Genomic DNA, 12,759 nt, shown 5'->3' with positions numbered 1-12,759 from the left:
ATACAAAATTTTGTTGGCACAAAGGGGGCCTAACTTTAAATAATGATAAATTTATAAATTATAAATAAATATAATACATGGATAATCTTAATTTAAAAAGTCTACTGTCTAGGTTGTTCTCGGGGTGTTCAGACCCGGTTGTCCAGTTGTAGGGTTGGTTGAGTTGGGTTGGTTTGGTTGGCGCTTAGCCGCTGTAGTATGCCGTGAATAAGACCGTCTAGGTCGGGAAATGTATCTACTTCCTTCTAGAAGATTCAATCATACATAAAGTGCTCGTTGCAATGGTGTTATATTTAGACTTTTGATGGCTCCATCATCAGCAAAGAATAACTGTTTTACTTTTGGATCCGTCATTTTTCCTTCAAGCTGAAAGACAGAACTGAGATAAAAAGCAAAGGACTCTCCCTGGTGCACACTGACTTTGATTAGAATCTCGTTAGCGACTCCTGCAGGGCATCTTACCTTCTTACCTTTACTTCTTCTTAATTAGGTTCGGCTGGTTTGATACTGCTGATTTAAAAGCAGTGAAGAATTTTGTCGTCATCCACTAGTAGGCCTAGTGCCTAGATCTTAAGCACTCCTTCTTCTTTGAGCTGTAATTTGGAAGATACATAGCTGCACCCTTGTTCATGTTGTTGGCATGTCGCAATACCTGGAAAATACAGGGTGTCGATAAAGTAATGTTCCAATTGGAATATGGTGCAATACCATCATAAGGGCTCTCAGATTTTTTTTTCAGGATAAAATGCAGTTCTTGTAAAATTGTAAAAGCCCCTTTTTTGAGCTAGTATTTTGTTTAAATATATTCTCATTCCATTTCTTAATATATAAACAAATTTTCTTTTCAGACCTTATTTTGCCCTAAACTACAAAGCAAAGAAGGAAACAAAGCAACAACAAACAAAATTAAAAAACGACACAAATTGCAATTGAAATTTAATTATAAAACACAAATGGACCACACCGAAGTATTAAATGTGGTCAACTAGGCTATAGTAACCGTTGTACTGCCTCGGAATTGAAATATCGCTGAAAATTGTAAAGAAAAACAATTATAGAGAACCAAAACAAAAACAAACAACAAAAACCACCACCATGCCCAAAACCGTCCTTAGGCAGCTTTTGCAACTGCATGTGACGGCTTGCTTGTTGTTAATTACATCAACAGTTAGTACAATAAGTGTTCAGCAGAAGTCTAGTAGTAGTAGTAGTAGTAATTTAAGTAATGGCCGCAATAAAATGATTGGATCTTTATCTTGTATAAATGATACAACTCACATTCAAAGCGATATTGTTGCTCAATTTTGTTTACCATCATCATCATCGACGCAATCATCGATTGGAGGTGGTGGAAGCACACCAACATCAACAGCCTCCACAAATACAGCAAATACTAGCTCATCATCAATATCTTCGCTATATTATACAAATTACTTTACTCATCTATCATATGATAAGAAAAGAAATGTTTTCTATGCCGGAGCCACAAATAAAATACTTCAATTGAATGAAAATTTACGAGTGCTTACACAAGCTGTAACCGGTCCAAAGCATGACAGTCCGCAATGCCATGCAGGCGGCTGCCCCGAAGAAGTTGAAACCCAACAAATGAACAATCATAATAAAATTTTAATAGTCAACTATGTGGATGATATTCTGATAGCTTGCGGAAGCATACGACAAGGTGCTTGTGAAATTTATCACTTATCGAAATTCCCACAATCGTCACAATTCATAGCGATTCCATTGGCTGCAAATGATGAAAACTCATCAACATACGCATTCATAGGTCCATCACAGTATCAGTCGTGGAAAAAAGAAGATATTCTTTATGTTGGCACGACATTCACAAATGTTGGTGATTATCGACACGATGTTCCAGCGATAAGTTCTCGCAAGCTTGAAGACTTAAATTATGCGGAATTTTCAATTCAACAGTCGATTATAAATATCGATGTGAAGTATCGTGATCATTTTCTCGTTGATTATGTTTATGGATTCAATTCATCGGAGTATGCATATTTTGCACTAGTTCAAAAGAAATCACATTTAGCTGAGGAAGCTGGTTATGTTACACGATTGGCTAGAATTTGTATAACCGATTCAAATTATGATAGTTATACGGAAATAACAATACAATGCCAGGCAACACACGATAATATTGATTATAATATATTGAGGGATGCAAAAATTACCGAAGCCGGACAAAAGCTAGCTCAACAACTGGGTATTAAAAAAGACGATCATGTATTGGTTACAGTTTTTTCGCCATCTAAGGAAATTACCAAACAACCAGAATCTAAATCAGCTATGTGCATTTATAGTTTGAAAGAAATCGAAGAGGTTTTTATTGAAAATATACACATGTGCTTTAATGGGACTATAAAGGATCGTAATTTGGGCTATATATCTGGAACAATTAATGATGGACGATGTCCAATGGTTGGGGTGAGTTAAAAAGTTATTTTTCTTTACAATTTTTTTTAGATACGCTATAGATTATAGAAGTTATAGTTTGTATTTAAGTCTTTTGAAAACTCAAGTTATAAATTATACACAGCAGTCCAAAATTTTGAATCCAACATAAACAATTAAAGGGTTCAAGGGATAAACAGCACAAGGCCATTTCAACTCATTCCGAGAAAAAGGCATTATAAAATTTTGTCCTCCATACAACTTAGTACTAAAGGCACATAAATTAATTTGCTTAAATTTTTTTTCGTAAAGTAAAGATGCCATCAGATTAAGGTTTATACTACAGGACCTCGTCATTAGTTTATTTTTGACTAAATGTGGTTATATACCGTGTTTCCCCTGAATTCTTCAATTAATTTCATTCATGACTGGGGGTTGGTTTTATGAATAGAAGATCAGGTTTTTTGTTTTATCTTATTTTATTACCTGAACAATAGTAAACAGGTGATACAAATTGAATTGGGATCCGACTATATTAATAATAGCCCTGTTCCTTTGGGAGGTGGCAAAGTACTACTGGTAGTTTACTAGCTCCAATGGAACGCATTTTCAACGAATTCAATACAAATCATATCTACTCGGGAAGAAGAGCATGAGTAGATGGTAGTACTAGATTAACTTAAACATCTACTATTAGTAGATTACCACCTCCTATGGAACAGGGCTAATATGTTTTTGGTCGGTGAAACTGAATCCGAAGTCCGTTTTACATCTTTTTGAGGTTATCCCGAAAACCTGACGTGATAGGGCAAAATAGACTTCGAATCTGGTTTCAATGAATCAAAATGTATATTTTTCTGAATATTATTACATACATTTTTGAACATAAAATACATCACTGCACTTTCTCTGCACGAGATACATATACAAAAATAATATACTCATCTAGACCTTTCATTTGATGTATGCCTCAATGTGTTACACCAATGGGCCACGTCCCATACAAAAGTGCACAGTCTCCTTTCAGTGTTTGTGACGATATTCTAAATTTTTAAAGTAGCCTTGAGTTTAGAGCTATAAAAATACATAGTGTTAACACTGAAGGAAAGTGATTGTATGGAATATTAAAGCTTGTTTTCAGCGAGAAGAGTTGCTTTTTCTAGCTTAATCGCATTTTTTTTAAAGTTTCTTGTATTGAAAAAAAAGCAATTTTACTTTTAAAAAAGTTTACTAATATAATGTACTTTTATATTACTCTTGGAATAGTTCATTTTTCCTGCGGGCGTTCAATAAATATTAGAACTTGTCTCAACTTTTTTTATTTCTTTTAATTTTAATTAAATTCTACATACTTATTGTAAATTCTACATACTTATTTTTGTATTCTACATACTTATTTTTATTGTAAAAAAATTTTTGGTGGTTGTATTTGGTTTTCTTTCTAAAATGTGGAGTGGTTCAAACTTTTGGCCTGTAGTGTAGCTAGACTCGAGAGTTCTGTATCTTTTCCTTAATTTTATAATGTTAAAAATGGTAGTCATAAACGCAGTTCATATATATATTTTTTTTTAATTTATTCATACAGTCATTGGGAAACATTTATAGTTTCTGTACGGTAGGCTTGAAAATAAGCGGAGTCTCTCCAATCACAGCCCATGCATTGTTTCATTTTGATAATGTTTCAATAACATCAGTAACAGCAACAACAACAGGTCCTCACTCATTGGCATTTCTTGGAACTGAAACTGGTTCAATCAAAAAAGTTCTTATATCGGGTCAGCAACTTGGTGAATATGAAGAAGTTGTTGTTGATCCAGGTAATCGAATATTACAAGATACAATGATGTCCCCAAAGAAAGATTTTCTCTATGTGCTATCAAAGAAAAAGGTTTGTATATTCACTTCTTGAAAAAAAAAAAAAAATATATTAAATACTTTTTTTTTATTTTGCTCAGATTTCTAAACTCCGAGTAGAACATTGCTCTATCTATACCAATTGTTCATCTTGTCTGGAATCTCGAGATCCATTTTGTGGATGGTGTTCTTTGGAAAAAAGATGTACAGTAAGAAGTACATGCCAAAAGGATACTAGTGCTGCTCGTTGGCTATCGCTAGGTAGTGGGCAACAATGTATAGATTTTGAGTCTATTGTTCCAGACAAAATTCCAATAAAAGAACTAAGTCATGTTCAATTAATAATAAGAACACTGCCAGAACCACTTAATGCAAAGTATCGTTGCGTTTTTGGCAATTCAACACCAATCGATGCGGAAGTTCTAGAAAATGGTTTGGCATGTATGACCCCACCAATAGATCAGAGACCTATAATTGAGCCGAATGAAGATCATGTATTAGTTCCATTGTCAGTTCGAAGTTCTGAAACAAATAAAGACTTTGTATCGCGATCGTTTGCATTTTTCGATTGTTCAAAGCACAATACTTGTCAGAAGTGTGTGAAAAGCCAATGGGGTTGTAATTGGTGTATATTTGATAATAAATGTGTGCATCGCACGGAACAATGTAGAAATATGGAAAATGTTATTAGCACTGCAGAAGTAAGTGTACTGTGTTGTATTTTGTTCCTTTTTAATTGAATTTATTTTTTGAAGGTGTGTCCTCATCTTAAACGTCAACGTAATCCTACTTTGTTGCCAGTTAGGGTGCCAAAAGAAATCCGATTAGAAATTGAAAATTTGCCAAAGCCAAAAAGTGCTCATTCTGGATTTCTATGTACAGTGCATATCGAAGAGGCTCATATGCTGCTACCTGCGAGAATTGAGGCAAATAAAATAGTTGTGTGTGAAAAAACTCCGGTAAGAGAACGAATAAAATTATATAAATGAACTAGAATTTCGAAAATCCTGAAAAAAATCAATATCACAAAAATTAGTTGATTATTTTATTTGGCATACGATTGCCATTTGATGTTGTTGTTTTTATTTAACAATAGCTTGTTCTATCTATTTTCAATACAAAGTGAAGAATAAAGAATAGATTCTTTATTACTTTTGGATTAACTGGATTCTGTTCATTTTCTTATTTATTTGCTTCTTCAATATCAAATTAAATACATTTGTCTTTCAGTACTTTTATGAAACTAATGCTCATGAATATGAAGCCAAAGTAGACATAACTTGGAATCGACAGCATTACATTGACACTGCTACTGTGATACTTTATAAATGTGATGTTTTAGGATCGCATCGCGAGCATGCCGATTGCAGTTTGTGTGTGACAAGAAACGCCAAATATCAATGTGCATGGTGTGGAGATTCTTGTGTATACAATGAAACATGTAATATCCAACGAACTAACGAGTGCCCAAGGCCACGAATCGATATGATAAGACCGATGAGTGGTCCAATTGAAGGTGGCACTTTGGTAACAATCGAAGGCAGCAATTTGGGAATACGCGAAGAAGATGTCAGAGGTAAAGTTAGTATAGGAAATATTCCATGTGAATTGGTAAACTATGAGATATCTGTAAAGATTGAATGTCGAACTGGTCCAGTTGGCCATGAATTAATTGCTCCAATCAAAGTAGCAAACGAAGCTGGAATTGCAGAGTCAATTGTTCAGTTTCAGTACAAGGATATTCAACTAGAGGGCTTGCATCCGACTATGGGTCCCCGAAGTGGTGGAACACATGTCACATTGATAGGTAGATACCTTAATATTGGATCACATATTCAGGCTTTTCTTGATGAATATGAGTGCCATATAAATGTTACTCAAGCATCTAGCAACAGGCTGACGTGTATCACATCCGAAGCTACCCAACCAGAACCCATTCGCCGTTTAAAACTTATAGTAGATGGAGCAAATCGAACCTATGAACGATGCAGCACATACGACCAAAGAGGCAACTATGCATATCGTGCTAATGGCCATTGTTCCATCTACAATTATACTCAAGACCCAGGTATCATGCAAATCAAACCATTAAGGAGTTTTGCTAGTGGTGGTCGAATGTTGACTGTTCATGGCACAAATCTACACTCGATTCAACGGCCAGAACTCGAGGTGTTCTTTGATGATGGACGAGTAAATAAAACCGCTTGTATTGTAATAAATCCAAATCAAATGGAATGTCCGTCGCCATCAGTTAGTTCCAAATTTAATTCATACAAACTGTCAATCGAGAGAATTCAAGGTCATTCTTCGTACCAAGGTCAGTCATATCATAGTTTCCATAATCTACGTCGTCGTCGAAGCATTCAAGACAATTCATATTTCACAACAACAAGCTACGGTGGCAGTGCAAGTGATATGGCTGCCTTAAAAATCCACGAAACTCAATTAAGCTTACAAGTCGGTTTTATAATGGACAATGTTCAAATAGTCAGGGATCTTAGCAAATACTTTCAAAATATACGCAGCACAATTGTGTATGTTGGTGATCCAAACTATTTTTCATTTCCAAATGGAAAAAAACTCTACAAAGGTGATACACTTGTCATAGAAGGAGAATTATTAAACATTGCTTCTGATGAATATGATGTAAATGTGACAATAGGCACTGTTCAGTGCAACATAACTAGCTTAGCCTTGACCCAACTTGTATGCATACCACCCGAACAACAACCAGCACCAACTGATGAAAATGGTGTCGAGACTTACACCGATCTACCCTTAGTTGTTGTTAAAGTCGGACGAAATTTGCGCTTCCAAATTGGCTATTTGAAATATGACTTGCTCAAACCGTATTCCTTTTCGCATGCTATGTTCGGTATTGCTTTTGCTGTCATAGTAGTAGTGATATTTTTTGTTGTAATTATAACTTATCGTCGAAAAAGCACACAGGCCGAACGCGAGTATAAACGAATTCAAATCCAAATGATAACATTGGAGAGCAATGTTCGTTTGGAGTGCAAACAGGCTTTTGCTGAACTCCAAACAGATATGACCGATTTAACAGCTGACTTAGAGAGCTCCGGCATACCGACCTTGGATCATGTCAATTATATAATGAAAGTTTTCTTTCCCGGTGTATCTGATCATCCAGTATTGAATTCTCCTAAGGTAATTGTAAATGTTGTTTATTTGCCTGTACGAGTATTTGTAATGTATTTTCAACTTTTAAATAGCAGCTTCGAATGAATACACCTCATACGAATTACGATACGGCAATGTTGCAGTTCGAACAACTGATTAGTAACAAATATTTTGTTTTGGCATTTATTGAGACTCTCGAAGCTCAAAAGTCTTTTAATATTCGTGACAAGTAAGATTGCTCAAATATTAATTAAAAAAAATATATATATTTAAAATTTTTTTCTTATAGAGTTAATGTTGCGTCGTTACTAATGATAGTATTGATGAATAAAATGGAATATGCTACAGAAATACTTAAATGTCTTCTTTTGCGCCTTATTGATAAATCTGTTATGAGCAAACATCCGCAATTGATGCTCCGACGAACAGAGAGTGTTGTTGAAAAGATGCTTACGAATTATATGGCAATATGCATGTATGATTACTTGAAAGAGTATGCCGGCTCAAGTTTATTTTTGCTATTCAAAGCAATTAAACATCAAATTGAGAAGGGATTAGTTGATGCTGTTACACATGCTGCTCGCTATTCATTGTCCGAAGAGCATTTGTTGCACGAACAAATTGATCATTCAGTTGTTATGTTGCACATTTTGCAAGACGATCTTGATGAAAAAGTACAATGTAAAGTATTAGACTGGGATACGATTTCACAGGTGAAATCAAAGATATTGGATGCACTGTTTAAAAATACACCATTCTCGATGCGCCCATCAATTCATGAAGTTGATTTGGAGTGGCGACATGGTCGTGGTGGACATTTGACTCTGCAAGACGAAGATTTAACCACAAAAACAAAAGTTGGCTGGAAACGTTTGAATACACTCGCTCATTATGGTGTAAAAGAGTCGGCAGTCATGTCGTTGATAGCACGACAAAATGATGGATATAACATAAATTACAGTAAACAACAACAGCCTTTCCATAACTGTAAATTCAATTTCCGTATTTCTGTTCTTTCTGAAATTAATAATTTAATTTTATCTATTTTTTAGTTTACTACATTAACAATTCACAATCGCATATTATAATCAATAGTGACTTAGAATCGGGTCTACAACAGCCGCGTTTTTATCATTTGGTCAAACCCGTTGTACCAGATCATTATATGAATATGAAAAACTCAGCCATTTCAGGTGGTGGTGTTGGCTGTAGTGGTGGTGGTGGTAATGGCGCTGGCGCTAATGAGCGTGGTCATAAAACAATTCCAGAAGTTTATCTTACACGATTGTTAGCTACCAAAGGAACAATACAAAAATTTGTTGATGATTTCTTTGCAACCATTTTAACAGTCAATGAAGAATTACCACCAGCAGTTAAATGGCTATTCGATTTGCTTGACGAAGCTGCACGACGTCATGATATAAGTGATCAGGAAATCGTTCATGCATGGAAATCAAATAGTTTGCCATTAAGATTTTGGGTGAATTTCATTAAAAATCCTGATTTTATATTCGATGTAAATAAAACGACAACAGTCGATTCCTGCCTTAGTGTTATTGCGCATACATTTATTGATGCATGTTCAACAACAGAGCATCGTTTGGGTAAAGATTCTCCATCAAATAAATTGTTATTTGCAAAGGTTTGTCTTTGTTTATCGTTTTATGTGTTGACAAAAATTGTAATTTTTTTTTTCAAATATTAAATTTTAGGACATTCCACAATATCGTAAAATGGTTAAGCAATTTTATCGGGAAGTTGCTAGATTGCCACAAATTAGTGATCAAGAAATGAACACGGCTATGCAACAACTCTCTGTGCAACAAAGTGAGGAATTCGATACGATAGCAGCGTTAAAGGAACTCTATATATATGTCACTAAGTACAGGGACCAAGTATGTTAAAATCTTTTTATTTTTCTTCTCATATTGATTATTCGAAACCCAATGATATTTTTGTTTTATTTTCATTTTTCTTTTTTTTAAAGATAATGCAAACTTTGGAAGTTGATGTGAATTGCAAGAAAATGCATTTAGCTCATAAATTGGAAAATGTTGCATGCACGCTAGATGGAGAAGAGACTTCAGCTTGCTGACATCAAACTTATAATTCGGGTAAGATTTTGAATTATTTTATTTGTTTTGTTTTTGTTTCTTTCCAGTAAAATTAGACTGACTTCTTGTAATGTTTGCAAATAAACCTCTGTCACCTCATTCCCTACTCTTGATATTCTTCTTGTGCCTAACGTCTTCTATCCCGCTTTCAAATATTGCGGAATCACTTCTGCAATAACGTCATTATACCACCTGTTATATCTTGAGTCTTTTATTGAATTCCGTCTTTCATATTTCTGTCTTCTTCCTTTTCTTTCTCTTTCAAATCTTTGGTATATGTTCATACTTTCTTCCCTTCATCCCTTCTATTCTTTTCTTCCCTTCTGCATTCCTGATCCTCCCCCGGTTCACTATGTATCCTTTATGTCTAATTTTACTGGGGGTTTAACTTTAAAACATAGTTTCTCTGAATGAAAAAAAAAAACAATCACGGATAAAAACGAAACAATCTTGTGTTAATTTTTAAAAAGCACAATTCGGATGACATTGTAATCATCCGTGTTAGATTTGTAAGCTCATCTTATAATAATCATTTATTTTCTCTTCACTAATTTCTCTATCCAACAGGTGATAAATTAGACTTAAATCTCATTTACAATAATAATAGCAGCTTGATTGAGATCACGCCCTTAATGTCAGCTACTAATAATGTTTACAACAAAACGTCATCAAATGCTGCAGTTGCCGTTGCCATAAAGGATCAATTAAGAACCTCTGCCGATTTTAAATGTTTAGTTTTAAAATTCTAATCAAAAAATAACCTCCTTTATTATTTTTTTATTATGATTCATTCACATAACTCACTTTATATATTTTTTTTATATTTAATCATATGAAATTAAACAAAAAAAAAACACACACATTGAATATATTAAATTGCTTATCATCAGAAGCAACATATGCAATTTATTTTATTGACACATTATGTTATCCTATTTTTACTCACCTTTTTTTTATAAATATTGTGTTTTATTGAATTGTGATATTTTTGTAAACGAAATACATTTTTTTTAATTAACAAAACCTTTTTCAACATACATTTCTCTGCACAAACAAAAAAAAAACAAATATACAAAATTTCGATCTGATTATTTACGTAATAACAATTATTGTGCTCTCTAAATCCTGATTTTTTTTTCAATTTTATACATTATTTTATTACAATTTATTAAAATTAAAAGGAAAAAGGGTTTTCAAATAGAAGATTCTGTCCTTAGCATTTAAAATATGTTCCTTGAACAATATTTAAAATAAACTTAAAGATTTAATTTACGCATTTATTTTTTGTATAATTCCTGTCAACATTTCATTTATATATTTTAGTTGAAAGGAAATATCGCCTAATGTATTCGTCCTTTATGCTTAACAAAAACAAAAAAAAAAAAAAACTTAAATGACATAATGTTATTTTGAAAGATTGTACATAAAAAAAAAAACAAAGATAAAAAACAAAGAACGCATTTTGAACGATAAATGAACAACTTTAGACTGGTTTTAAAAATCTAAAATAAATGTGTGTATGATATGCATATATACGTATTATATTTATGTGTTTTACAAATAAAAAAAGAACAAAAAAAAACTTTTCAAATTAAAAAAAAAAACAAAACTTATCCCTGGTAGACTTAACACAAAAAAAAAAAAAAGAATATGTATTTTAATAAAAACAAACAAAAAAAAACGTATATTAAATTTAATAAAAAAACATAATTTTAAATAAATTATATTAAATGACAGATTTGCAGAACAAAATAAGTATAAAAAAAATGTAATACGATATTCTAAGTAGGCCATACCATATATATATATATAAATAAATAAATATATCTCTATTTATACATTAATTTAAATAATTAGGTGTACCAGTGTATTATAGTATTAAATACTTATTATTTGAATGTTCAATTTTATTATTTTCCCCACACTCTTGTTTAAGTAGTATTTTTTTTTTTATTTCTTCAAGTTAGTTTGCCTTGCTTTTTGAATATTTAGTATACATATTGTATATATGTTTAGAGAACAATGAAAATCGATTTAACTTTAACTTATCAGGAAGATTATTTCTTTTTAAATTTTATAAAGAACAGAAAAAAATAAAAAAAAAAAAAAAAAAAAAAACAAACAAATCAATGAAAGACTATGGCCTTCCCATTCCGCCCCCATCGAAAGGGTTTTCATTTATTTTTTATAATCAGCACATACACATGAATTTTATTATTTTCTTAAAAATTAATTTAAAACATTCAAAGGCGCTTTTATATATTTTCATTTTATTCACACTGAAAAGAAAATACTTTTAAAACTTATATATTTTAAAAAAAATTTCACGTATATTGAATTAAACAAATTTCGATTGAGGAATTTCTGATAAAATTGAAAAATAAAATTAATTTCAATTGTATTGGTACAGTTTTCATATTAAATTTTGATTTGAAAAAAAAAAAAACAAAAAAAAAAAAATAAATTGAGCAAACAAAATTATTGTATATTAATTCATTATTCACAGGACTGGAGAAGTTGAACTTCAATTGAAACTTTTTTTCTATAATTCTATTTTATTTAGGCTTTCGAGCTAGCCCACATTTCACCTTGGTTTTTGGTAACGTATCAAATACAAGCATAGTACCAGTTCAGATGCAGGATCGAAGAACAATAAATTCTCGATGTTTGGAGTCTCAGAAAACTAATATTATCTTAAGTGGAAAAATCTCAGATTTCATGATCTATTTGCGGCTTGAGATTCAAAAAAATGAATCTGAGATTCAAAAATCTGAATTTTTATCAACATTCACGCATACAAGCACACGCACTTTCATACACACTCCTCTGTTTGACATTTGTCTGAACATTTGTTGTTGTTTAATTTTAAAAAGTTTTTTTTATACACACAGATTTCGTACCCAATGGGCACGTTCAAACACCTATCGGATAGGCTATCTGGGATACCCGTATCTGGAATATCTTTTTGAACAAAGAGGTATCCAGATAGCTTGCCCAAGCAGCTACTAAAAAAATATGTAAATATTGAGAAGAGGAAACTTTTTCTTTTGAGCAAATAACATTTTTTTTATTGTTGAGAAGTACTTGCACAATCGCTTTGACTTTATTTCTTGCAATTTTTTTTTATTTTGAAGCTGAATAATCGCCCGAAAAGTAATCAAAATAAAAAAAAGCCAAATGTATATCAGCTGATCACTTTGATACCTGAGGTATACCAGAAATTCTGGGATACCTT

The 12,759-nt window shown here is 32.4% G+C and overlaps 1 protein-coding gene across 2 annotated transcripts; it reads left to right on the top strand.

The window, feature by feature from the left end:
- The first annotated feature begins 1,081 nt into the window (after window positions 1-1,081).
- On the top strand, window positions 1,082-11,650 carry LOC129920670 (plexin-B). Of its 2 annotated transcripts, none has more exons than XM_056002130.1 (11): window positions 1,082-2,448; window positions 4,001-4,303; window positions 4,371-4,970; window positions 5,025-5,228; window positions 5,500-7,437; window positions 7,506-7,639; window positions 7,700-8,397; window positions 8,463-9,052; window positions 9,123-9,305; window positions 9,398-9,524; window positions 10,092-11,650. In XM_056002130.1, exons 1-10 carry the CDS (start codon window positions 1,096-1,098, stop codon window positions 9,503-9,505), a joined length of 6,111 nt encoding a protein of 2,036 aa, XP_055858105.1. In that variant the 5' UTR covers window positions 1,082-1,095; the 3' UTR covers window positions 9,506-9,524; window positions 10,092-11,650. The 2 variants fall into 2 exon arrangements, with proteins under 2 accessions (XP_055858105.1, XP_055858104.1); XM_056002129.1 differs by having other exon boundaries at window positions 7,503-7,639.
- Window positions 11,651-12,759: the final 1,109 nt, after the last annotated feature.

The sequence above is a fragment of the Episyrphus balteatus genome, chromosome X, assembly GCF_945859705.1.
Source record: "Episyrphus balteatus chromosome X, idEpiBalt1.1, whole genome shotgun sequence".
Lineage (NCBI taxonomy): Eukaryota > Metazoa > Arthropoda > Insecta > Diptera > Syrphidae > Episyrphus > Episyrphus balteatus.
Note: the sequence above shows the minus strand (reverse complement) of the source record. Positions and strands in the feature narration are given on the sequence as shown.

Coding starts and splice junctions, on each gene's coding strand:
- LOC129920670 (XM_056002129.1), top strand. CDS start 1,096: ATGCCCAAAACCGTCCTTAGGCAGCTTTTGCAACTGCATGTGACGGCT. Junction 5,229..5,499: donor TTGTGTGTGAAAAAACTCCG/GTAAGAGAACGA, acceptor TTTGTCTTTCAG/TACTTTTATGAAACTAATGC. Junction 7,438..7,502: donor CAGTATTGAATTCTCCTAAG/GTAATTGTAAAT, acceptor ACTTTTAAATAG/CAGCTTCGAATGAATACACC.